The 27,273-nt window shown below is 44.6% G+C and overlaps 1 protein-coding gene across 7 annotated transcripts; it reads right to left on the bottom strand.

The window, feature by feature from the left end:
* COPS7B (COP9 signalosome subunit 7B) lies at nucleotides 1-27,273 on the bottom strand. 7 transcript variants are annotated; one of them, XR_010122249.1, is made up of 9 exons: nucleotides 22,433-22,596; nucleotides 20,224-20,401; nucleotides 17,478-17,553; nucleotides 14,566-14,654; nucleotides 11,688-11,890; nucleotides 9,027-9,132; nucleotides 6,989-7,107; nucleotides 6,808-6,875; nucleotides 1,201-1,235 (listed from the first exon to the last, which is right to left on the bottom strand). XR_010122249.1 is itself a non-coding variant. In XM_055290968.2 (8 exons), exons 2-8 carry the CDS (start codon nucleotides 20,383-20,385, stop codon nucleotides 1,103-1,105), a joined length of 837 nt encoding a protein of 278 aa, XP_055146943.1. In that variant the 5' UTR covers nucleotides 20,386-20,401; nucleotides 22,433-22,596; the 3' UTR covers nucleotides 1-1,102. The 7 variants fall into 7 exon arrangements, 6 of the variants coding, with proteins under 6 accessions (XP_055146943.1, XP_063501379.1, XP_055146945.1 ...); XM_055290968.2 differs by lacking the exon at nucleotides 6,989-7,107 and having other exon boundaries at nucleotides 1-1,235; XM_063645309.1 differs by lacking the exon at nucleotides 6,989-7,107 and having other exon boundaries at nucleotides 1-1,235; nucleotides 6,808-6,860.

Here is a 27,273-nt window from a genome sequence, read left to right as displayed (position 1 = left end):
GACAAAAGCATGTTGAAATGTATTAGAATCAGAACCTGTACAAAAAAAAAAAAAATTAAAATATAACCTGAAACTGTTCAAGTTCAGAAGTCTAGTTAAGTCTTTTTCTCTTGCCAGGAGAATGCCATCATCAGAGGGCTCTGGGTCATCAGCCAAGGAGGGGTGAAAAGACAGAAGCAGCAACAGATCCTTCAGCAGACAGAGGGGCATCGATGCCACCATCCCTACCCAGGTGCAGCCAGGAGGAGTTAAAGATCTCGGGAGAGCAAGCATTAGCCGGCAGTTCCAGTGGGCAACTGGGGCCTACACACCGAAAACAAGGCTGAGTAGTCAGAGGCAGCAGGAAGAGTGGCCAGGAGAGAACGCCAAGCTGGAAGGAACCATCTCTGCCACCCAGCAGACCCACAGCACCCTCTGTCTGTGCTCAGATACCAGAGGTTAGTCAACCCAGTGCTCCCAACTAATCGGAGATCGGAGCTGGGCTTAAGAGGCTGAAAACCCGTGGGTTTAGTAAACACAGCCCAGCATCACGTCCCTCCACGGCCTGAACTGGAGCTGCCAACAAGGGATGAGGCAGGAGAGGGAAAGCAGCGCATCTTGACGCCTGGCTAGAAATCGCTGCACCATCATGAGGATTGTGGTACGAGGGGCTAGAAAGGAGCGCCCCCTCCTCACAAGGGGAGGGGCCTCCTTCACAATCATCTCTGGGGGCTGGTTAAAGCTGCCTCCGGCTTATAACCAGCCTGACAAAATGACATGGAGCAAAAGAAAAACTGGGAGGGAGACAAGCCCTTACACAGAGACAAGAACCTCCTGGAGGGAAGCTGGGCAGTGTCTGACCCTGTTGGGATGGCATTGGTGGAGCCCCTGAGTCTGAAGGGAACAACTGGGGAAGGAGGGAGTGAGTGAGGGGGAGTAACAGTTTTTCTGGAACAGTACCAACAGGGTGGGGAGGCGCTGGTGAGGGGACGGGCAGGTCTGGAACTCACTGCAGGTAAAGAGGGGAGGAAATGGGCCCTTGGTATCCCCTCCCCACCTGACCCAGGCCTGGTGAGTGCCAGCTGCCCCAGCCGGCCCTAGTGGCGGCTGGAGACCAGACCTTTCACTTTGGACATCTTCTTGGTGGGCTGCCTCTGCTCAGCGTGAGGGGGACACTCCCGTTCAGCCAGCTGCTGCTCCATCTCCTGAGCCGAGGAGGATGCGGTGGCTTTGAGTGTCTTCTTGATGTTGGTAACCTGGTGGGGAGATATAGAATTGAAGTGCTCAGCCTGTATGTGCTCACCAAAACTTGCTCTCACTATGTCTTCACTTCAGACAGGAAGCTAAACTCCTCTGCAAGAAAACCTGAAATTCTCTTCAGAAATCCAAATGAGCAGAAACAAGCCTGGGCTACTCACAGCAGATTTGTGGAAATGAGTCAAGCAAAAACGTGGGACTAATGCTCTCCTGGTTGAAACAAATGGAAGGGGACCATTTGCCAAAGAGGCACAACACCAACAGTGAAACAAATCGTGATTAAAATGTCCTCAGAAAAAGAAAGAGGGACCCCAGAATTCTACACTCCACTGTTATTCATTTATAAAACCACAAATATTTTCATAAAAACTTTGGGAATACAGCTCCATGAACCTTCTTGAATAAACCAGTAGAGGATGAACTTCAGCCAACTAAGTGAGAAATGAAGAAAATGTAATAGAAGTACTAGCAAAATGCTATGACACTACCGTGTGCAGTATACCTTTCTTTCACTTAACAAAGTACAGACTCGAAAATAGTTAAGCAGCTCTTGAACATTTTACCACGTCAGAACAGATATCCTCTGTGACACGTGAATCCTATTCTATTAGCAAAGTTCTCCAGTTTTTTGAATTGGTTCCTAGTTTGGGTTTCAGTGCTACTCTGAACAGCCCTCTATGCTTACCTTTGCATACTTCTGTGAACATCTATGGAAGATACTCCTAGAAGTGAGCTTTCCAGATCAAAGTGGATTTACATTTTACATTTGAATCAGTACTGCTATATTGCCTGCTGAAAAGTGACTGTTCCAAACCTTGCTCCTCAGTTCGTTGAGAGGAAGAAACAGCAGGAAGAGGATGGTGGTGGTAGGGAAGAACTGTGCAGTCAAATAAGTAATAGCTTTTTTAGTCTTTTTTTTTTTTTTTTTGGAGACAGAGTCTCACTCTGTTGTACAGGATGGAGTATAGTAGTGCAATCACAGCTCACTGCAGCCTCAACTGCCCAGGCTCACGTGATCCTCCCACCTCAGCCTCCTGAGCAGCTTGGACCACAGGCACTTGCCACCATGCCTGGCTAATTTTTAAAAACTTATTTGTAGAGACAAGGTTTCACTATGTTGTCCAGGCTGTTTTCAAACTCCCAGGGTCAACTGACCCTCCTACCTTGGCCTCCCAAAGTGCTGGGATTACAGGCATGAGCCACCACACCCAGCCAGTTTTCTACATAGTGAAAAGGAGTTGTCAGGGTCAAAAGTTCTGAACAGTCAGAATATTATGAGCTTGAGAGTAAGAGACAGTCCAAATGCAAAGACAAAACAATGCTATGAGGGTGAGACAAAAATTGGGTTCCTGGAGGACAGCCATCATCTGCAGAATCCACCTTAACTAGATCATAAGTTGTTTTTTGTTGTCACTATTTTGAGATGGGGGAAAAGCCATGCCCTAAACTTCTGTAACCTCAATCAACACTGCAGCCTTTCTGAAGAGAGAGTGACAGAGGACTGTGGGCTGGAACAGTCATTACAGAGGGCAGGCTGGGCATGGTGGCTCACACCTATACTTCTAGCACTTTGGGAGGCTGAGCAAAGAGGATTGCTCAAGAGCAGGTGTTCAAGACCAGCCTGGGCAACATAGTGGGACCGTGTCTTTCTTAAAAAAAAAAAAAAAAAAAAAAAAAAAATAGCCAGGTATGGTGGCGTGCACCTGTAGTCTCAGTTACTCAAGTGGCTGAGGCAGGAGGATCGCTTAAGCCCAAGAGGTAGAGGCTACAGTGAGCCATGTCTGCACCACTGTACTCCAGCCTAAGTGACATTCAAGTAAGACCTTATCTCAACAACAACAAAAAGAAATAAAAGAAAAAAACAATTAGCCTGGTGTGGTGGCACATGCCTATAGTCCTAGCTATTCAGGAGGCTGAGGCAGGAGGATCACTTACGTCCAGGAGTTTGAGGCTGCAGTGAGCTATGATTACACCACTGACTCCAGCCTGGGTGACACAGCAAGACCCAGTACCTGGAAATAAATATATATATATAAAAAATAAACAGGGAGGGGAGTCAACTCTGGGTTTATCCAGTGTCCTGCCAGACAACAAAACACAACCTGGGAACTCAGAACCCTGAGGCATCTCGCCCTCCCAGCAGCTCACTGTCACTTTGGTGTATCTCATTCAGTGAGTCACCTGGCAAGGTGGTGAGTGAATGATCTGGAGCAAGTCAATGGCTTATCACTCTTTCTCTGATAAAAGATATATTATTTGTTTTACTTTAAGACTTTTTTTTTTTTAAATAGAAATGGGATCTTGCTATGTTGCCCAGGCTGGCCTCAAACTTCTGGCATGAACCAATTTGCCTGCCTCAGCCTCCTAAGTAGCTAGGACTACAGACACATACTATCATGCCCAGCTAATGCATATTTTGATGACACTGGAGGAAAAATTAAGAAATTTGACTTCTCAGGGAACACTGCTTTATAAAATAACATTCTAAGGCTTCTCCAATTTGATATATTTTCTAAATATCCAGAAGAAAATAAACTAAAATCATAATAAGAGGTAACGGCATGACTTTAGTTTATTTATTTGCATGTCAGTTACCTCTGACTTCCAAAGAAGATCCTGCAATTTAACATTACCTGAGGGAATGTGTTCTAAGGTTTCCCCAAAAGCTTTTAATCAAGTAAAACATTAGAAAACTAAAAAGTTTTTGTTTCAAGGACTGTATTTCCAAAATGGGGTATCTTTCCAAGCAAATAATTACCTTTCCCATTTGGCAAAATAGCTTTATTAAAAATTAAAAAAAAAAAATTCCTAATTTCATCTTGTCTGATAAACACTATTTAGCCTTATTTCCTCAAGTTATTTGTGTAATAATTTTTACTAAACAATCAGCGTAGGCTGGGCACAGTGGCTCACGCCTGTAATCCCAGCACTTTGGGAGGCCAAGGCAGGCAGATCACGAGGTCAGAAGATCGAGACCATCCTGGCTAACACAGTGAAACCCCGTCTCTACTAAAAATATAAAAAATTAGCTGGGCGTGGTAGTGGGTGCCTGTAGTCCCAGCTACTCAGGAGGCTGAGGCAGGAGAATGGCGTGAACCCGCGAGGCGGAGCTTGCAGTGAGCAGAGATCGCGCCACTGCACTCCTGCCTGGGCTACAGAGCGAGACTCCATCTCAAAAAAAAAAAAAAAAAAAAAAAAAAAAAATCAGCTTATACTACAAATAGTTTTCTACATTATTTAACATGTCTTAGATTTACTGACAGTCTCATAACCCCTGCATGAGTAAGGAAAAGGCATTAATCAATCCCCAAATAATGGTTATGTTTTCAATCCGCTTCACCTGTGTTTTTGTAGCATAAAGTCATTATCAGCCTATCAGAAAGTGACAACTGGCATTTATTTCTGTCTTTAGAGTGGCCCAAGGTGATTTGGGCTGGCTTTGGACTCAGAGTATCTATGGCTGGGCTGAGTGATGAGTCCCTGACCTGCCAGCCAAGGAGCAAACTCTGCCTGTGGCACATTCACCAAAGGCAACGCTCCGCTGCCAGCCTCTGAGCAACTGACCAGTTCAACTGACTCCCAAGGCTTTGCTGTTTTACTCTTTTTCTTTTCAAAGCTCAACACTTCCAATGCTTCCCCTTCACAAAGCCACGAACTCACGGTTCTCACTCTGGTCCTGAGGGAGCCCGCGCATCATCCTTCTGCAGTCACAGAAGGGCTTACCCTCTGCTTCATTTCTGTACTGCCACTCCCTACCATAACGCAGCCTCCCTCTCTCATGGTAACTCAATTCTATTTAAAAGCCTTTGAGATTCAAGATCCTGTCAAAAGCTTTTGAGCAAATAAGTAGACAGAAGCATGGACACTTTCCCCTGTTATTCAGATGCCTATTTACTTCCTCAAGCAATTTTCTCCTGTAGAAACTGCTCTCTCATTCAGCTTTTTTAGGTGCTCAGTAACCCTGATATGCAATAAAAAGAAATAAGACTTGGCCCAGGGAAAAACTTGGTTTTTTCTCTAGTTCTGAAATACCAAGATCAGGTACCTTCCTTCCCACTCCTCAACACATGCTGTGCACTCAAGCCATCTCAGCCACACTCGTCCCCCACACCACACTTGGAACTAGTCATTCCCCCCTATGCCCTTCTGTTGTTCATGCACCCTGGGGGGGTACCGCTCCTCCCCAGGTTGCCCCTCTGATCCTGCCTGGAGAGTTGAGCACCTGGTCCATACAAACTGCCCTGACTGCTGCAGCCCACACTGATCTGCCACCCTTCAATCTGTACTTGCCTGGCAGTGCCTCTCACTCTTCGATAGCCTCCCACACCACTGCATCTCCTTTGTGTTTCAGATGCACACACCTCACTCCTCCAATAAGACTGCTGACAAATCTAAGTCCTCTACAGTCATTACCACTTTGCGGCAAAATGTAAACATCCTGCAGAGGAAAAGAGGGCTTCTTGGGCAAGTGTCTCTAAGCCTAGGAAATGGGCCCTTTATCCTCCACAAAGGCCTGGCCTGGGCTGGGGCAAGGCCATGGCCCTCACACTGGAATCCGTTACAGAGACACTTTGCTCAAGTCAGCTTTAGCACTGCATTTACAACACACAACTCACCAACGAGACTTCTGAAGCACCGACAGACTCTCCTAGTGGAAGGGGATCTTAAAAGTCAACTAGCTTCTTCCAGTAGCTGGGCAGTTGTAAGCGTAGACAGCTCCTTCTAGGACTCCAAATTGGCCACCCAGGTAGGTCAACCAATTAAACCCATTCTGGTCTTGTAGACTTTCTTAAGAATTCCAATTCCTCCTCCACAGAGCCACCCTTCAACTGACAACAAATATCATCACCACAGACTTGTCTTCTTTTACCTAAATTTGGTAGAGTCCCTTATGAGTTTCTTCCTCCAGTGGCCTGGCTTACAGGCTCCTCAAAACATGAACCTCAGAAATTTTCAAGTAAGATTGCACTGCTAGCAAAAATGCAGCCTAGCTCCATCAGAGACCTTAAATATTTAGGCAAAAGGAGAAAGAGCTTTCTGGGGCAGGAAACCTTCCTTCAGTTGAGGGGCAAAGCAAAGGCAGACAAGAGGAAACGCAGCGCACAACTGGAAAAGTGCTACAAAGAAAAAGAAAACTGGGTGATGGAGAGAGTCCCTCTCCAAGAGGTACCAGGAAGCGGTAGCATACACCTGTAGTCCTAGCAACTTGGGAGGCTGAGGTGGAAAGACTGCTTGAGCCCAGGAGGTTGAGGGTGCAGCGAGCTGTGTTTGCACCACTGCACTCCATGCACTCCAGCCTGGGTGACAGAGTGAGACTCTGTCTCAAAAAGAAAATACTTTCCAAAATCAAATTTAAATGTGAAAGTGCTTTGTAATGCTCTAAGTATTACCTCCCCACCACAGTGCTTCCTCAGAAATAATGAAACAGCTCATAATGGTCCCCCAGGTATGCTGGAACTAGGAACTAATATGGGTTATTTCCACAAAAGCCTAAATGGAGAGAATATTCTTTGGCAGTCTGTGATAGGGCTGACTTCATTAAGAAGGAGGGCTCTTAAAGCTACAACTCACCAGAAGAAAGCTGTTGTTATAAGATTCAGGAGGGGGACATCGCGTTTTTCCCTCTGAAAACAAGCAATCTAATTTAAGGACAAATAAAGAAAAGATCACCAATCAGTTGACAAAATTGGCTTTTAAAAGTTAGGCCAAGGGTAACAGAGGCATAAATACAAACAGAATACGGCAGAATCACCCTGATTCTTTGTAGATTTCTTTTCCTTTCAAGTCAGTAGCTATTTGGTGAGTATCTTCTGTGTGCCGCAAGTAGGTGGCAAGCAGCCTTCAACACTTAGCAGCCAGATCATGGGTTTGCTAAATGGAAAAAATGACAAGGCCCTAAGCTTTGGCCATGCTCAGGGAACAGACCATATTGGTCTGGTTCAGATTTTCTAAAAGATTATTACGTCAATAGATTGTTTTAATTGGTGGTGGAGGTGGCCTTGGCCTTTTCCTCAGATTTTTTTCTCAAACTTAAATCCGTACCGCTACCTGCTGGCAGCACCAAGCTCTGCTACTGCACACACCCACCCTCTGTGTTTAACCAAAATTTAAAGAGTCTACACTGTTGTGTAACTACACGGTGTGCCTCAAACTTTAGCCAAGTGTCTACAATAGCTCTGTGCACATCTGCCTTTCTTTTGTCTGATGCTATTTATCATGAAAATAAACTTGAACAGTTCAAAATTCTAAAACAAGTATTATTCATCTTTGTTAATGACCTTGATACCAAAGATTAGGTAGTGTGTTTAGCCTCCCAACCTCATTTTGTACAGAGTTTGATTTATAGGGAAGAATAAACAGAAAGGAGAAAGTGGTTAGCCCTTCCTAATTTGTTCAGACCTCAATCCCAAGTCAGAGAAAAGGCCACCATCAAGAGGGTGGTTGCACAGCTTATTAGAAAAGCAGCAAGCTTATGTTCCTAATTGTCTTTGTTTTGGACTAATGTTAAATATAGTTCATACTTCCTTGCCCAGGCTGGTCTCGAACTCCTGGACTCAAGCAATACTTCCTCCTCGGTCTCTCAAAGTGTTGGGATTACAGGTGTGAACCACTGCACCCAGCCTCATACTTCCTTGGCTAGTAGGATTAAACATGGTCTATGAATTGAACATCCACAGAGTATATGTATATAGGGTGGTGTGTGTGTGTATTCAAAAAATTAGCTCAAGTTCATGAAAAGCAGAGTTCAGCAGTCCACGGACACACTTTTATGGTGTGCCAGAAATATTCAGTTCAACATTTGAGTACCTACTATAGGTTAGGCATGAGACAAGAAGCTCGTCTTACAAATAGGATACAGGTTTTATTTTCAAGGAGTGCATATAACAGTATAGAGAATCACTCCAAATTTCACAAATCCCCCTTTGAAAGGCACCATCTACTCATCTCTTATGCTTCTCAGCTGGAATTATGGGTCCCACTCTGCCACACTCAGACACCTGATTTTCAAAATTCATTAAGCATCATTAACACTTCAAACCCCATCCACACTAGAAAAGAACTTCCAATGCTAAGGAAAATCAGTGCTTCTGATCTTCAGGGCTCCAAATAAATTCTGAAGTGAGGTCACTTCATGTGTCAGGTTACAGGTACACAAATGCCCATAACGCAAAGGCTGGGGCCTACATCTGTCCAAGAAGCTAAAAGTTTCCTCAACAACCAGGTGTCACTAAAACCACACTTACATCCTCTTAACTTCACTTGCAGCTCATGTGCCAAATTTTATCCCTTTCTTCTTTCCATATGAAACATGTCATGCATTTTACACATTTATAATATATATGTACAGTTCACAGAAAAAGAATAAAATGAAACTATGTGCCCACCACGCAACTGAAGAAGCAGAACATTCCCAGGGCCTTGAAGCCCCACATGCCCCTGCCCAGCTGTACCCCTCCCTCCACTCCACCTGGTAACTTAGCATCATCCTTCTATCTATTTTTAAGATCCATCCCCAAACTCATTTTCTTTTGCTCTACAGCTGCAAAGTACATGTGTACTGAAACTACAACATTCTCTGTTCTCCAAGCCTGATCGATCACCCTATGCTGACCAGGAATCAGAAAAAAGAGACAGAACACCAAGAGCAGGAGCCATGTCACACTCATCCCTGTACCCCAGCACCTAGTCCAGGCCCACTTGTTGGTGACTGCTTGTTTCATCTACACCAAGATACGCAAACGAATAAACAGGTATGCCCTGGAGAAACAAACGTTCCTTTCCTTCCTTACCTCTGCTTCTACCTGCTGCTGAGTTCGGTTGTGGTTCTCTTTGTACTGGTTGGCTCTCAGAACTTGCTGCTCGATGCCCAGCAGAACTGCTTCACAGCCATCACACCTACAATGGAGAAAACCAGCCCTGAGCTGCAGAATGGCCTGGGAAGTCTCTTCCAGGCTCCGAAATATTCTTCCCCGACAGCTCTCCCCAGTGTCTTACAGGGACCTCCTTTAATACTCCCTCTGCCACATCTCTTGCCCATTCACTCCTTCCCAAAGACAAGCACTTCTACATACATAATGCAGGACATTAGAAGACAAATATGGTAGTCTGGGGCTAGTTTCTTAGAATACAGCTTTTAATTTTCAACTTTGTATCTCATGGAAGATGGTTTTGTAGCACATACGATTAAAGAAGGTAGGACAGGCCGGGTGCAGTGGCTCCCACCTGTAATCCCAGCTCTTTGAGAGGCCGAGGTGGGTGGATCACCAGGTCAGGAGTTCAAGACCAGCCTGGCCAACACAGTGAAACCCCCATCTCTACTAAAAATACAAAAATTAGCCGGATGTGGTGGCGGGTGCCTGTAATCCCAGCTACTTGGGAGGCTGAGGCGGGAGAACCACTTGAACCCGGGAGGCGGAGGTTGCAGTGAGCTGAGACCACGCAATTGCACTCCAGCCTGGGTGACAGAGTGAAACTCCGCCTCAAAAAAAAAAAAAAAAAAAAAAGAAGGTAGAATAGATTTTATAGACGGCACTGAGTAATCCTTTTCTCAACAGAAAAAAAAGATGTTCTAGGCCAGGCGCGGTGGCTCATGCCTGTAATCCCAGCACTTTGGGAGGCCGAGGCAGGAGGATCACCTGAGGTCGGGAGTTCGAGACCAGCCTGACCAACATGGAGTAACCCCGTCTCTACTAAAAATACAAAATTAGCCGGGCATGGTGGCACATGCCTGTAATCCCAGCTACTAGGGAGGCTGAGGCAGGAGAATCGCTTGAACCTAGGAGGCGGAGGTTGCGGTGAGCCGAGATCGCACTATTGCACTCCAGCCTGGGCAACAAGAGCGAAACTCTGTCTCAAAAAACAAACAAGAAGAGATTTTCTAAAAGCATCCTGTTTTGAAGAGTCCTCCTTTTCTCAGAAGTTTAAGTTACTTCTTAATTGCCATACCCCTCCTCCTATTTTATTTCCCCACTTAATTTTTTAAAAAACGAAGAAGTTGAAAGACTACAATGAATATCCCCATACCCTCCACTTAAGATCCAACAGTGTGAGCATTTTGCCATATATGTGGTAGCCCTCAGCCTATCAATTTTGTTTCAATCTACCTCCAGTGCCTAAACATGAGTTGTAAGAGTCTCTACTAGTAAACATCCCGTGGTAACCAGTTAGTCTGGCACCTCTATGTCAAACATATTGGGAGCTTAAAAACAGGAAACCAGACTATGGACATAAAAAGCTGTGTCAGCCATCTCAAAAACAGAATAGGACAGCCAACTTTGGCAGGTTCAGAAACTAGATTTTGTGTGCCAGACCATTTTTGTGTTGGGGTATTTCTAAGTTTATTTCTTATTTATTCTAAGTTCTGTAACCTATTGAAAACTTCCGCTTGTGTCAGATGTTGTATAGAGAAGGTGTTTGGGGCTACACTTGGGACAGAACTTGGGGTGAGGGGTGAGCAACACATGTCCTGGGGTGTAAGAGTAGCTGCAGTGAGGGAAACTCAGGGGACATCAGGCCCCAAGGAGTCAAAGTGGCACTGCTCCTCTCTGGATATGCTTCTCTCAGGGATGAGCAGAGATTCTCTCTCTCTCCCGAACCTGTGCACAAAGCTCACCGGCTCTGCTTCATGGCTTCCAACATGCCACGTGCCTGCTTGGGAACACACTCTCCTCACCTCCAGGTATACTCTAACCCTGGCCTTCCTTCAAAACTGACCTAAAACTTCTCCAATGAGTCTATCTGGCTTTATAAGCCCCAAATAATTTAAATCACTCCGCATTGAATCCTCATAGAACGTGTGACAGCTCTTGCAAATATCAAATTCCATTAAAACAGAGAAAACACAAATGTCCCAATGCTTTTTATATGCCAGAATATAGTTATCAAATATTCTTTGTATGAGTCTGTATTCCAAGTTAAAATGACCCACTCCTTGTCTTCCATGTCCCTCACGGTGTTTAACAAACATTAGCCCAATATGTTACTGATTTTGAACATAAGTTCTTTTATCCGAAGAATCTTATAAACATGTTAACTTCAACAGGGATAGAAAAAATAATAAAAACAAAGAAAGAATCTTACAAACACTAGCCTTCCTGAGTTTGGTCAAACTTTGAGTGTGAGTTTGGAAAGGGCAGGACTAGCCTCACACAGCTAGGACACATAGGCTCCACCTGCTAACCCTGGGCATTTTATAGCCCACTTTTAAATAGCTCCCAGTTGCATTTAAGGCAAGAACTATTTTACAACCAAGGCACCAGGAGGCCTGAAATGACTCCTGTTATCACACAGCTGTGATCACAAATGTAGCTCCACTCGCTGGTTCACTAAGCCCCAGCTCCCAGGTAGCTACAGGCCCACTCCAAACCCTCAGCTGACACCAGGAAATCACATTTTTGCAAGGAGAGGCACAAAAGACATGCTAGATATCCCCCTCCTCCTTTTAGCCTCACCATTCATGCAGGGTCTTGACAATATTATTGATATCCTTCTTTCGGATGTCACGGCCAATGCAGAAATCCACTTCCAGCAGCTGGTTTCGCTGGTCCAGCTTGCCCTGGATGATGTCAGTGTAGACAGCCTCAATGATGAGGTCTTCTAGTTCCCGGAGATTCCGCATCTCCAGGTCTTTCAGCAACACGGAGTAGGGGATACACTGTAGATAAGGCCATGTGATCATTATAAAAACCATCTGGCAAGCATTAGCGAAAATGCAGGTATTACTCCCATAGCTAACAGCTGCCTCTAGGCTCGGGAAACACAGGCTAGTGGTAATTATTAATAGCTAGGGCAACAAGAGGTGGATAAATGAACCATGAGACCTAGAAGACCCAACAACATCTAAGAAAGCAACCTCCTGGTTCTCTGCCTCCTTGGCTTCACCCAGCCTTCAGATTTCACATGCTGCAGCATACCTGCAGAGATCCTAAAAACTTGTACCAGTGGAGAGAAAGGGAACTACTGAGTATATGCCACTCTGCCACCTTCTGGAAGCTTTCAGACTTTGCTAGATCACCATAAATCTCCAACAGATCCCAGTCACTGGAAAGAACTGGCTACTTGCCCAGCAGAGTGCAAAAACAAACAAAAAAAACTTGCAGCCAGCACATCTACCTATAGGTGGCCAGTGGGTACTGACAGCTCAGATGTCATCCTGAAGTTTGTATCTGTTTTCTCAGACACTTACAACCAATATGAATTCCCCAACAATAGTTCTTTACTGGGCTGTACCAACATTCTGCATGACTCCAAGACTCCAGTTTTCTGCAAATCCTTTGCCACATCACTACTAGTTTGGAAATTAACACAGTGATCAAATCTGTAGAAACAGACACAAGGAAGATATATACAGAGAAGAGAGCAAATATACCTAGAAGGGTTTTCTATGGCTAAAGCATGATATCCATGGGCGGTGGGTGGACTTACAATGACAGGTTGCAGAAATGAGGAAAAGGGTCACTGCTACTTCTTTACTACACTTGAGAAGTCCACAATCAGGATAAGAAAAAAGGTCAGGTCCTCATTTCCCAACAAAATAGGCCTTCCACCTGAAATGCTAGGCTGAGAATCAGAAATGTGCCACTAGATCAGATAAAATGATTTCAGCACCTGAAATTGCAATCCAAGAACAAAACAAACCAAGTGCAGTGGCTCACACCTGTAATCCCAACACTTTGGGAGGCTGAGATGGGAGGATCACTTGAAGTCAGGGGTTTGAGACCAGCCTAGGCAACATGGTGAGACCCTTGTCTCAATTTAAAAAATTTTTTTAAGTTAAAAAGGCCGGGCACGGTGGCTCATGCCTGTAATCCCAGCACTTTCGGAGGCCGAGGCAGGTGGATCACCTGAGGTCAGGAGTTTGAGACCAGCCTGGCCAATATGGCAAAACCCCGTCTCTACTAAAAATACAAAATAAGCCGGGCATGGTGGCAGGCACCTCTAATTCCAGCTACTCGGGAGGCTGAGGCAGGAGAATTGCCTGAACCCAGGAGGCAGGGGTTGCAGTGAGCCAAGAGCACACCACTGCACTCCAGCCTGGGCAATAAGAGCAAAAATCTGGAAGAAAGAAGAGAAAAAGGAAAAGAAAAGAAGCAAGGAAGGAAGGAAAGAAAGAAAGAAAAGTAATATTTTTCTCTGAAGCTCAATCATGGAGGTGAAATGCTAAAACCAAATTTTTTTAAAGGCATAGTCCCACAAAAAACTTAGGCTGGGATTAGGCAGAGAGCCAAAACCAACTATAAATTAACTAAATCTGGACCTTCATTATTAATGGCTGTGAGCAGGTGGCTGCAAAGCTTCTTCTAAATCAACTGTGGGAGAGGACTTAGAGGTATAGTGGAGTGGCTGGTATCTTATACAAAGTTAGGGTCTAAAGTTAGCATATGAGGCAGAAATTCCAATTAGTGTAATAAACCTTGAAAATCCCAGAGAAAGGCAGTATATTAAAAATCTAGGCTGGGCGCGGTGGCTCACACTTGTAATTCCAGCACTTTGAGAGGCTGAGGTGGGTGGATCACCTGAGGTCAGGAGTTCAAGACCAGCCTGGCCAACGTGGTGAAACGCTGACTCTACTAAAAAATATAAAAATTATGGGCATGGTGGCAGGTGCCTGTAATTCCAGCTACTCAGGAGGCTGAGGCAGGAGAATCACTTGAACCCGGGAGATGGAGGTTGCAGTAAGCCCAGGTTGCACCACTGCACTCCAGAGCAGGCAACAGAGCAACACCCTGTCTCAAAAAAAAAAAAAAAAAAAAAAATTAGCCAGGCGAGGTGGTCCATGCCTGTAATCCCAGCTACTAGGGGCTGAGTAGGGGAATCACTCAAATCTGGGAGGCAGTGGTTGGAGTGAGCTGAGATCACGCCACTGCATTCCAGCCTGGGAGACACAGTGAGACTCCGTCTCAAAAAAAAAAAAAAAAAAAAAAAAAAATCTAGCAAGTCCAACATAGCAAGTTTTTCTTCCAGCATGGGCATAGTTCACTGTGTACTGAGCAACAGATGAAGTTGTTAACTTGCCTTGAGATGCCTTGCTATTTGAAAAATGTGTATCTTTAACAGCAGTCTCCTCTTAATATGGCAAAATGATTGTGCCACATGCGGCACCACAGCATGCCAGGACTGAGACCTGCTGAGTCAATCACTTCTGGGCATACTTTTCCTGTATGGAATGGGGAGTACTTTTCTACACCATTTTATCTTTTCCTCTGTCAAGCAAATTTTATGCATTTATGATGTGACTCTCCTATGTGCAGCTGGGACTTCCTTCATTGATGTCAATGAGACAGCTAACTTGGGGTGAGGAGGAAGACAAGAGAAGGCTCAGTACCGTACCTTCATTCTTGATGCCAAGCTCACGATGGTAAGATGCTTCAGCTTGTTCTGCTGAGCTGTGCTCAGTTCTGGCAGGCTCTCCTTGTTGGCTGCTCAGTCCCACCCACCACAAAAATCAAGACACAAAATAAAATTAGGATTTCTTTTATGGAATAAGCTCACCAACTCCCCAAACCAAATCTACTACTGAATCACTATCATGACTTTGCACTTATTCATTTGGCAAATATTCCTGTCTTCTTTGGAAGACTACGTACTTCCAAAGAAGACTCAATTTCTACAAACACAGAGTTTAGTCTCCTAAAAAGCAAATAAGCAAAATGATGTGGCAATTATCTTAATGGAGTATTATTTGTGCCCCTTTTGACATTCAATTAAATTAAACATATCTTCATCAAACATCTGTTGTGTGCAATGCTCTGTCCTGAGAAGAATCAAGGATAAGATGGGCTTTGCCAGGGCTGCTGCATGGCACAACTCCAGGGCCACCAACCACCTGGAGGTGTGCAACTTCATGGCCCTGGACTTGTCCTTGGTCTTACAATCAGATGTTTTAATAGCTACAAATCCAAGGCAGAACTACCAGAAGAAAGGTACAAGTTACCAGAAGAGAGGAGGAGAGGGATGGGGAGGAGGTAAGGGTAAGAGAAAGAGATGGGAGGGGGAGAGGGAAAGAGAGCAGTATCATTTGGGAAGTACAGGAGATAAAAAGAAAGAATTCATGGAAGAGATGGAGTTTAAGTTGAGCCTTGAGAAAGAGGCAAAATTTCAATAATAACCATAAATGATAATAACAGCAAGGGCAGCAGCTGCAGCAGCTAACATAAATAGCAAGCTTTACGTCTTGTGGATTGCATAGACCCACACATACATACACACATCCAGTTCATCTTCACAACAACCCCACAAGATTCCAAGTGTCCTCAATTCCTTAACCATAAGTCTGGATTCCAAAAAACTAAATCCAAACTGATTTTTTTTTTCTTAAGCATGGTGCTGAAATTCACCTGGTAGGAATTTCTGACCTGAATGGAGACAGGCTTTTTATCCCACTTGTTTCCACATTCCTCTGGGAATGTTACATAAAAAGGCGTGCGCATCATATTACCTTCTTAAAGTCCCAAAAATTCTAAATTCTGAAACATCTAACTTCAAGGAGTGTAGGTAAGGAATAATGGGCTTGTACTGTTACTCCCACTTTACAGACGAGGAAATTGAGCTGCGTAAGGTTACTTCATTTGTCAACGAACACACAACTAGTAGAAGTGGAGCCAGACTGGCTACAGCCATTCTGGTAACACAGTCTGTGCAATGCTGCCTCTTTAGTAAGCGAGGACAGAAAAACAGAACACATTCCCTGGAAGAAAGGGAAGGTCAGAAAAAAATGTGGTGTACCAGGAGTGGCAAACTGTCCAGTCTGACAGCAGCACAAAGTAGAAGTGACCAGGGAGAAAGAAGAAGTCAAGGATATATTGCAGAGAAGGCCCTGAGTATCAGGCTACTGTCATACCATTAAAAAAGGGTAGGAAAGCCAGAAAAAAATGGTTTGGGTAGAAGGTAAGTCAGTGTTTGGACATGCAAATACCTCAACCTAATATTTAAGATTATAATTTAAAATGACCCAAATGCCCTACAACAGAAAATGAGCTAAGTAGATTATGAAATATTAAAAATATTACCAAGACTTAAAATATGGATAAATGGGCTGGGCGTGGTGGCTCACACCTGTAATCCCAGCACTTTGGGAGGCCGAGGCGGGCGGATCACGAGGTCAGAAGATCAACACCACCCTGGCTAACATGGTGAAACCCCATCTCCAGTAAAAATACAAAAAATTAGGCAGGCGTAGTGGCAGGCCCCTGTAGTCCCAGCTACTCGGGAGGCTGCGGCAGGAGAATAGCATGAACCCGGGAGGCGGAGCTTGCAGTGAGCCGAGATTGCACCACTGCACTCCAGCCTGGGCGACAGAGCAAGATTCTGTCTCAAAAAAAAAAAAAAAAAAAAAAAAAGACAAAGTCTCTACCCTACTGGAACTTACAATAAAGTGTAAAAAAAAATATATATATATATTTATATATATATGGATGTTTGTAAGCGGGAAGAAACAAGCAAGACATAAAACTGTATACATAGTTCTACCTATGTAATACAAAACACAAACATATGGGGCACAAAAAAGTCCAGGATCCAAATGTCTGAGCAACATATGAGTGACATTTTATTTGTTTGTTTGACAGAGTCCTGCTCTGTTGCCCAGGCTGGAGCACAGCAGCGTGATCTCAGCTTACTACAATCTCTATCTCCCAGGTTCAAGCAATTCTGCTGTCTCAGCCTCCAGAGTGGCTGGGATTACAGGCACCCACCACCACGCCCAGCTAATTTTTGTATTTTTAGTAGAGACAGGGTTCACCATGTTGGCCAGGCTGGTGTAAAACTCCTCACCTCAAGTGATCTGCCTGCCTCGGCCTCCCAAAGTGCTGGGATTACAGACATGAGCCACCGCGCCCAGCCTATGAGTGACTTTTAAAAAATCTATTTTCCAAATTTTCTTCAATATGCTGGTATTATTTTGATAATATTTAAAATGTTGAAATATTCTACAGGTGGGTATTCTGCACTTCACAGCACTCCAAGAGCCCTACAAACACCAGTCCTCAAGAATCTCATCTGGAAAACAAACAAGGGCTACATTTGTGGATGAGCACACGCAGGCCCCATTTGACCCACTAGAATATAAAAGGTGAGAAGGAACATTCCCTTTGTGAGGTCACCCACCAGGCACAGCAAAATGGGAGGCAGCCAGGTCAAGAAGTCTCCCCACTACCCCATGCTTTATATCTCAAACCTTGATGGTCTTCCAAACTGAGCAACATAATTAACACAAGTCTTTTGAAATATCTTCACCAACTCACCTATGTAATCTGGGTATGTCCCATAGGCAAACAGGTTCAACAACTGCAGATAAGCAGCATTAGCTCCTTCCGCAAGCTGAGGAGGAAAAAAAAGTTCACCACAGACCAAACTGTCTACCAGTCACTGTAGTGTTCAAACAGAGGACGGGTGAGCATGTGTCAAAGATGCCATGGCTGTTTATTCTGTACTATTTGATTACTTGGCCCCTGGGATCTCTACCAACTCTGATTCTTCGGGAAAAAAACAAACAAGATTATTAAAGCCCCAAATTTAATTTCTCTCCCTCAGGAATGTTTTACTTTCTACACAGCATGCCCAACGAACTGCTTTTCTCTCACACACACATACAAAGCATTAAGCACTGGAAAGAGTTCAAATCTTCTCAAGATTCTGTTTGCATTAAAACAAAGATTGGAGCAGCCCTATCTACATACCAGCTTGGTAGGTATGGCATGAGCCACCACCAACCCAAAGTGAACAAAGCTTAGGGTTGGTTCCAAGTTTCAGGACTACACGTGGACTATGAACTCTGGGAGAGACCAGCACATCATAAGGTATGACAGAAAGCCAGGCTGGGACAGAAAACCAGGGTATCAGTCTGCCCCAAATCAAAATGTTCATTAAAATTACTTACTCTTCACTGATGCTGATGGCAAAAAGCCATGTGTAGAAGAAAAACGACCACTGTTCTGCCTGGAACTTCTCTGCTGTCAATTACGTTAACCGGTTGTTGTTGTTGTTGTTGTTGTTTTTAATCACAAACGTGCTCCTGTTACCCTTCCAACTTACCAAGCCCAGTAAACTCTAAACAGGAATAGCAAGTGGTAGTCTACAGACAGCAATAGCGATACTACTCAATTTTAGCCATTAAAAAAATAAAGCTTCCAAGAAATGCATCTATAATTTCAGATCACTGAAAGGCAACCAGCTTATTCTCAGCTCACATACAGAAAAACGCAATGTATGGGGAGATAAAGGTGGTCTGCTAAGCACCCTATGGAGAACTCCAGCACCCTAATACCTCAGGCTACTTTCTCAGGTTACCACAAACCTCCTGAAGTCCCTGAATCAGAAGGGGAAGAAACCTGGTAAAGACCATCCAATCTAGCCCCCACTTTTCAGAAACATAATTAACAAAACTAGCCAGAAAAGAGTATTTTCTCCAGAGCAGATATTCCAACACTTCTCCCACTGGCCTAAACCAATAAGGTCTTTCTGGCTTTACTTACATCTCCTCTTAGCCAATCTTCCACAGTTACAAAACAACTACTTGGCATATTCATGCAGGCTTTTCATGAACCTGAAGGAACGTATTACCCCTTGGTCATCTCTTGTGTTGAAAAACGAACTCAGTTTTCTGAAATTTTCTTCATAAAACTAATTTTCCACTTCTGGTAAATTAAATTTTTATTGAAAGCCTACTGTGTGTCAGGCTATGTATTCAGCTCTAAAGAAACAATGGTGAGCACTACAGACCTCCTCACAGAGCTTATAGTTTGGCAAGCAAGCCTGACATTAAATAAAAATTTACAATGAAAAAGTAAAAGTGGCTCTTCTCATCTCTGAACATCACAGGTAGAGGAGCCATAATTGGGCACCTGAAATGGCTGGGCTGTAGGGAACTGCTCCAGTTTCCCCATCAAGAGGAATAGGCAGACACACAGCACCGAATCCAATAAACTGAAGGCCGGCAACTCCTTTGGTTACAACTGATTCACTGAAACTCCTCTTAAAATTGACTGTGGGTGTGGAGCCAACAGCAAAGGTGTTGTGGTGGTCATGAAGGTGATAAACTGCCCAACAAAAGCAAACCACCTCCTATATGCAAATCGCCACCACCAAGAACTCCAGGGCCACTCTCAACAGCATCCAGCACATGCTCCACAAGAAGTACCACCACCCAGATCTGTGCATGGCAGCCTTCCACAGAGCCAACACCAGCCTGCACAGCCAGAAGCCTGTGAGGATGAAAAGGAAGGGGACCTGCCCCACCAATCGCCAAAAGCTCCTGAGCACCACCCTCCACCCCACAAAACAATAAAGATGCTCACAGACTTTTCTCAATAAGTGAATAAATATAAATAAAAATGTTCAAATTGGGAAGTAGAGGTTGAGAAGTATAGATTGCTTTACATCTCTTTCTTCCTTCTGTTCAATGGATCTTCTCATTTTTGAGGCACAATGACCAAAACTGGATATCCAAGGTTTTAATAACAAGCAAGCAAACAAGTAAAATGAACTATGTCCTAGCTTCTCTGTCATATCTAACACATCTAACACATTCAGCACAGCACTGCCCTCTTCCTCAAGAACAATACACTCCTATTCATGTCCATCTTATGTTCAATAGCAGTATGTTTCTGCTGTATGTCCCTGACCAATCTTCCTTATCGATATTGCACTGGAGGTTTCTGGCCCCTAAGCATGCATGAATCTACTCCTATTAAACATCAGCCCATGCTTACAGCACTACTCTTCTAATTTATCAAGATCAATTTGACTTTTTTACTATGTTTTAGATTATTATTAGCAACAATCTAATTTTACCCAAGGTAAGATAAAAATACTGGATAAAAGGAGCCAGGGACATTCTCTCAATCTCTTCCTCTGCCCCACCAATTCCCATCCGTCTCACAATAGGGTACCTCACAGGTTCACAATACTTCAGCACTGAAATTCTTTGGAAACCTGGAGAATTACAGAGAGTCTTAGAACAAAGAGAAATTGTTTGCAAACCGTTCTTACCTCCTGCACGTTGGCCAGCTCCAGAAGTTCTCCAAAGACATACACTCCAGGAGCCTCTAAGACCTGGCTTATGAGAGCAGTGAGGGCTGAGCCACTGGTACCTTTGGCTAGTAAAATAAACTGCTCCAGGAGATTACTTGAGGGTTTCTGTTCCCCTGCCATTCTCTGGCCTTGAAATCTGTCCAAAAGAAAATTGTGTCAGTCATTCTTCCTTCTCCTTTGCAAAGTCTGTGCCTATTTAGTGCTGAATCAAACACCAGAATACTTTAATTTTATAGTGTTGATAAAGAAAAAACAGGACAAGCGCAGTGGCTCATGCCTGTAATCCCAGCACTTTGGGAGGCCGAGGCGGGTGGATCACCTGAGGTGAGGAGTTCAAGACCAGCATGGCGAAACCCCATCTCTACTAAAAATACAAAAATTAGCCAGGCTGGTGGCAGATACCTGTAGTCCCAGTTACTTGGGAGGCTGTGGCACGAGAATTGCTTGAACCCAGGAGGTGGAGGTTGCAGTGAGCCAAGATTGTGCCACTGCACTCCAGCCTGGGCAACAGAGTGAGACTGTCTTAAAAAAAAACAAAAAACAAAAAAACACACACAAAAAAACAGTTCCTGAGTCCAGATGCAATGACCACCTTATGAGATGGGTGGAGTTCAACCTGGAGTTAAAAGGATCTTGTCCTAAATTCTGGTGTTTGAAACACACTTTGTAAAAGTCATTTCACTTCCACCTGTCCCTCCTCCAGAGGCAACGCCTTATAAGTCCTTAAACCTGACCAGGACCTAAAGAAAAACACATGAGTTTCTCAGCAGCTGTTTTATATCCACCTCGTTTATACATTCTGGTTAAGAAATAGAGGATACTGCCTATACACAGAGGCACCAGATGTAAGCAAAAGCAATCAGTTACAGCTTCCGCTGTGTCATCAGAATCCAATCTACAGCCAGACAGATAAGGAAAACAAAAAACCAGACAAGAAAGATGTCTCATTTAATCAAGTTAGGTAAGCACAGGTAAAGGGAGACATCATTTTGAAAGAAAAGCAGCGATATATTCAAACTAAGAACATGCATGCTGTGTAAGACCATGGGGGAAAATCCCTGTATTCGGCCTCCTCCTGATACGACATTTTAACCAAACGTGACTTCAGAATATGTAAAAAAAAAAAAAAAAACCTCAAGAAAACAATGAAAAGATTTGGGAAAACAGTGAAAATATTGTATCAGCGCTCCGAAGACATTAAGTACAGGAGGGTCCCTCAATTGTGTAATCTAATTACACGCTGAGTGTACAGGAGTTCCAGGTAAGATTTCTCCTCCAAGAATGATACATATTAGAGCAGCGTGACAAAATGAACGAAAGACGGTATAGTAGAGTGCAGCAAAGAACAATTTGAAGAAGTTTGGTGCAAGAGGAACTAAGTTTTGTGTTGGCAGGCACACAGAATAGTTGCCCTTTCACAGTATTAGAGAAACAAGTATGTCGCCTCATTTAGGGTTACCTAAGAAGGTCCGGCCAGACACAAGAAAAACAGTTAAGTGCTGGGGAACAACGGGTTTGAGGAGGGAAGGGAAAGGGAAAAGAGAAGGGGAGAGGATACGAGGAAGAAGGGAAGGAGTAGGGAAGAAAGTAGGGTCGGTGACGGTCAAGAGAGGAGGAGCGAAAAGGCCCTTCCAAGAGGACCCGTGTGAAGAGACAGATGGGGATCTCTGCTAACAGTCTGAATGTTAGGAGGTGGGGGTGGAGAGGGGGTAGGGAAATGGAGAGAAACTTCTGTCCCTTCAAAAGATCTCGGCTTAAGGAGCAAAGCCTGTGGGCGCAGAGAATGTAAAGACACGGAGACAGTCGCTTTCTTCTGGAGTGGGAGGGCCAGAGGCTAGGCACAGAGCGGAGATAAATTCCGGTCAGGGGAGGGCGCTATTTGGATGGACTGGAGTGGGGCAAACGAGCAGCCTTTGGGGATGGGAGAGCGAAGACAGCCACAGCACTGAAGCTGAGGGTCGCAAGCTGCAGCAGACCTCACGGCGGGCGGTAGGTATGCTCCAAGCAGGGTCGCAGGCGTGGAGTGAGGAGCCGCGGGACGCGCTCCCCAAGGCGGGGGCGGGGCGGGCACAGCCGCGGGCTTCCTTGGCGGCGGGCTCTAAGCCGGATCGTCTGGCCGAGCCTGAAGCGCCGGCCCCGCTCGGCCCACCCTCTCACTAGCTCCTACCTGTACGCGCCACCTCTCGGTCCTCTTAGTCGCTGGCTCGGCCTCCCGGCGCCTGCCCGCAGGTTGTCAAGCGTCCATGATCACCCCGGCGTCCGGCGCTTTTCTGCCTCCGCCGACCCGTCGCCCGTGCAGCTCCCCCGGAAGCCTCCCACCGTTGCACTCGCGTTCCGCCCACACAAGGTTCCACCCGCCACGTTTACAGCCTTCGACCTCCGGTGGGGAAGTGGGGGCGAGGGGGCAGGGAAGAGTCTGCAGCCCGGGAACCAGGCGGGGAGGGGGTGGCTAGGGGCCCAAGGAGAGGAATGCGGCCTAGACGGTACTGCAGCCCAACTGCCATCGCCATCCCAGGCCCCAAATCCTCCCCTTAGGCTGTGCTTTCTCTCAGGAGCTCCCCATGGCTACTGCGCTACCCCTGGGCACGGAGATACATTAAGCCTACTAACTACCACTTATTGAGCGTTTTACCATGTGCCAGGTGCTGTACATGCATTATCTCGTTGAATTCTCATAACTGTGGCTTGTATTATTATTCCCATTTTTCAGGTGAGTTAACTAAGTCCAAAAGTCAGAAAGTGACAAAGCTTGCTATCTTTGTCAAACCCATGCTATCTGAGGCCGAAGACGATGTTCTTGACCTCTATTCAGAAAATGTTTTAAAATAAGCAAGAGATGGGTTAAGCCAACAATGGTTCTATGACCAAAATGTCATTGATAGCGTTGCATCTGGTGCTTACCAACTCCCCTGGGAAGATGGCTAAGAAATGCCACATAATTGAACACTTAAGCTGATTCCTGTATACACCACAGTCTTTCAGGTCTTGAAAATGAGAGAGAAAAACAGCCCTATTTGCCTATCGAGCGTCAGAATGCAGAAATGAGACAGGACAAATGCAAAGGAGCCTAGCATCAACCAATTCATTCATTTATTCAAAAACATTTCTTTAGCACCTATTATGTCCTGAAAAGTCATATGAAGATAAAACAAAGCTCTTACCCTCAAACGCTCCAATGTGTTAAATGTTATGGAGAAGATATGACAACACTTTGGAAGCACAGAAGAGGTTGGGGAAGAAAAAAACAGGCAAAAAGGGGGAAAAAGGGGGGTAGTGCCCATTGTCACAGAGGTTTGCACTGTGCAGCATATACTGATGTCAAAAAGAAACCCAGAGTGGTTTGACCCCAGGGTTTTCAAGAGTGAGAAATGAGGGGTACAGAGCTGGAGTCAGGTGATCAAGGGTCTTGGAATCCACAGGCCAGGTACTGGGGAATTACTTAGGCTTTTTAAGCTAAGGAGAGGTATGAATAATTGCCTTTTTAGAGTGATCATGCTAGGTGCTATAGGAATGGATTGGATGTGGAGAGAATTGGAGGCAGGGAAAACCTCCAGTGAGGTCACTGATTTATTCTAGATAAAAGATTGTGTTGCCGGGTGCGGTGGCTCACGCCTGTAATCCCAGCACTTTAGGAGGCCAAGGCGGGCAGATCACCTGAGGTCAGGAGTTCGAGACCGGCCTGGCCAACATGGCGAAACTCCGTCTCTACTAAAAATACAAAAATTAGCTGGGCATGGTGATGCACTACTAATCTTAGCTACTCTGGAGGCTAAGGCATGAGAATCGCTTAAACCCAGGAGGTGGAGGTTGCAGTGAGCCGAAATTGCGCCACTGCACTCCAGCCTGGACGACAGACTGAGACTGCATCTCAAAAATACAAACAAAAACAAAGGTAGTGGCAATTGGGGATGAAAAAGAAGGGACACTGTTGGAGACATTTAGACTATAGAATCTATAAGACTTGGTGACCAGTTGAATACAAGGAGAGGGAGGGAGCATAACACCCAGGATTCTGTGCTGGCAGGCCAGAGCTGTCTGGAGCTGGCGTTAAGTGAACAGGGCTATGGAAGAGGAGAGACAAATATGAGAATGAGAGGAAGACAAGTGAGTTTAGTTTGACTTCATAGAAATTCCAGCAATACCTCTACTTCCTCTAGAACAATGTCCAGACTCCATGGCTGCAATTTGGATTTAGTATTTTGGTTTTTTTCCCTTAAGAGACAGTCTTACTCTGTCACCCCGGCTGGAGTGCAGTGGCACTATCATAGCTCACCTCAGCCTTGAACTTCTGGGCTCAAGGGATCCTACCACCTCCACCTCCCAAGTAGCTAGGACTACAGGTGCATGCCACCACACCCGGCAAATTTATTCCTTTTTTTTTTTTTTTTTTTAAAGATGAGGTCTTGCTATGTTGCTCAAGCTGGTCTTCCCTGATCTCAAGTGATCCCACACCTTGGCTCCCAGAGTGCTGAGATTACAGGTGTGAGCCACCACGCCCAGGCAATGGCTGCACTGAAAGCCCTTCAAAGTGTGCCTCCCTCCTAACTCCAGCTTTGTCACACCCCACCCCCTTCACAGTCTGAACTCCCATGCCCGGCACAACTTACACCCTCCCTCTCAGACACCAGGCCTATGCTCAAGCTTGCTCTTTTTTGGAATGCTCTTATATCAGCCTGTAAAAAACCTGCCAACTCTAAAAGCAAAGATTTCTGAAATCCAATGCAAAAAACACCATAATAGAAAACATGGAACTATTGCACTATGTTAAAATTAAGAATTTCTGCTTGTCAGATGCAGTGGAGTACACCTATAGTGTTACTATAGCTACTTGCGAGGCGGAGGCAGGAGGATCACTTGATCCCAGGAGTTCGAGGTTGTAATGGGCAATGCTGGTGCCTGTGAATAGCCACTGCATTCCAGCCTGGGCAACACAGCAGAGACCCCATCCCTCAAAAGTATAATTTGTTTCAAAAGACACCAGTAAGAGAGTGAAAAGACAAGCCACGCCTTGGAAAAGATATCTGCAAAGCACATATCAAAGAACTCCATATCCAGACTGTAAAGAACTACAAATCAATAAGAAGACAGCCCAATTTTTAAAAGTTGGGAAAAGAACAGGCACTTCACGAAAGAGGACGTCCAACTAGCCAACAAGCATATTGAAAGGTGCTCAACATCAGGAAAAATGTAAATAAATACCTTAATGAGATACCACATTCAGCCAGAATGGCTACAATTAAGAAGACTGACAACAAAACTCCTGTATTGACAAGGATAAGAGGCACCTAGAACTGTCTCATATTGCTGGCAAAGGCGTAAATTGGTACAATCATTTTGAAAAACTGACAATGTCTACTATCACTGATCATGTGCATACCCTCCCTACACACTAGCAATTCCTTTCCTAGAAATGTGTGCAAGTGTCTACAAAAAGAAACCTAAGAATGCTTACTATGGCTTTGCTAATAATAGTCCAAAAAATAACAACCCAAATGCCCGTCAACAGTGGAAAAGATAAATTGTGGTATATACATACAACAGAATACTATTCAGCAATTAAAAGGCTACACACGACATGGATGAATTTCACAAAAATACTGATAAAGTAAAAAAGCCAGAAACATACTGTACACACTGTATTATTACATTTAACTGGACATCAAGAACAGACAAAACTGATCTATGGTGATACAGTCAGAAGAGTGATTATCTCAATATGTAAGGATGTAATACTGATTGGGAAGGAGCACTAGGTGTGCTAGATATGTTCTATATCTTGATTTGGGTAGTGGGGACAGGGGTGTATACCTATGTGAAAATTGTTCCCATACTGTATGTTACACCTCATTAACAATAAAAAAAAAACTTTTTTAACATGGAAAAAAAATTCAAGTTCAAATGCCACCTTCTCCATTAAAGTTTTGCCAACTGCAATGAACCTTTTCATCAGGGCCTCCTTAGCATTCTGATGTCATTTCTTTATGCCATTTTATCACACTCCATCTTGAATCTCAGTGGAGTCTCCTTATTTCACTAAATATATGTTTATCTTCCTGGTGGCAGTGACCATGTCCTTCACCTTTTACTCACACAGTGCCTGACAAATAACAGGCTGAAAAGATATTTGTTGAATTACATGGAAGAAAAAATTGGGTGAGTTCCCAGATGGGTGAAAGTGGGGACAGGCAGAGGAAGGAAGGCCAAGAGAAGGACAGAGGAGGTTTCCAAGGAAACCGTGGCACACACTAATTTTACCTACTTCCTGAAATCACATTAAATGTCACCTTGAGTGGCAAAAAACAAAACACCAAGTCCTACCTAGGCTGAAAATAAATAAATATCACACTCCCTCACTTGCAAGAAATCCACCAAATTGCTACCTAATTCTGGGTGTTTCGACACTGGATAGGAAAACTGTTCAAGGAGAATTCACATTGCCATGCTGCTAAAAATATCACCTCCTCAGTGTGGTGCAGAGTCCAGACTGCAAGTCAGCCGACTTAGGGCTGAATTCTAACTCTGCCCAAACTTGCTGTGATCTGTGGCCAATCCCTTCGCCTCTCTGGGCCTCAATTTCCTCATACGTAACAACGGGGTAGATTAGCAAAGTCCCTTTATGTTTTGATATTCTGAGTATACAATCCATAGCTCTCCTGGTCCAAAGCAGGAATACAGCAAAAACCCCTGAAATACATGTAAAAGGCGCCTCAGACCAACAAACAAGCACGATTTGAAGAAGTCATTTTGTTCTCTTTCACGGTTTAATCAGTGTTTTTGTTTGTTGTTTGCAGCCTTACCATGATTTGCAGATGTCTGAGTTCCATGTAAACAGAAGTTAAGTCTCTGCGGGCTGTCATCTTCTTTTGAGGGTGAGAAGGGTCTTCCTGCTGGGTTTCAAGTCTCGGGATTCCGAAACCACCAACTCAGCGGGCAGGTTTGTGAATTTGCGCACACTGCGCGGCACACTGGAGTCTAAGTTACAGAGGAACCGAGTGCAGGGGATGCTGG

Source organism: Symphalangus syndactylus, chromosome 8 (assembly GCF_028878055.3).
Source record: "Symphalangus syndactylus isolate Jambi chromosome 8, NHGRI_mSymSyn1-v2.1_pri, whole genome shotgun sequence".
Classification (NCBI taxonomy): domain Eukaryota; kingdom Metazoa; phylum Chordata; class Mammalia; order Primates; family Hylobatidae; genus Symphalangus; species Symphalangus syndactylus.
Note: the sequence above shows the minus strand (reverse complement) of the source record. Positions and strands in the feature narration are given on the sequence as shown.

What these genes read in the sequence shown, in the direction of transcription:
- COPS7B (XM_055290968.2), bottom strand. Translation starts at nt 20,385, where the DNA reads ATGGCAGGGGAACAGAAACCCTCAAGTAATCTCCTGGAGCAGTTTATT. An exon ending in AGCAGCAGGTAGAAGCAGAG is followed by an intron (nt 6,876 to 9,026) that starts GTAAGGAAGGAA and finishes TCCTTAAATTAG; the next exon opens with ATTGCTTGTTTTCAGAGGGA. An exon ending in ATAACAACAGCTTTCTTCTG is followed by an intron (nt 1,236 to 6,807) that starts GTGAGTTGTAGC and finishes TCTCCCCACCAG; the next exon opens with GTTACCAACATCAAGAAGAC.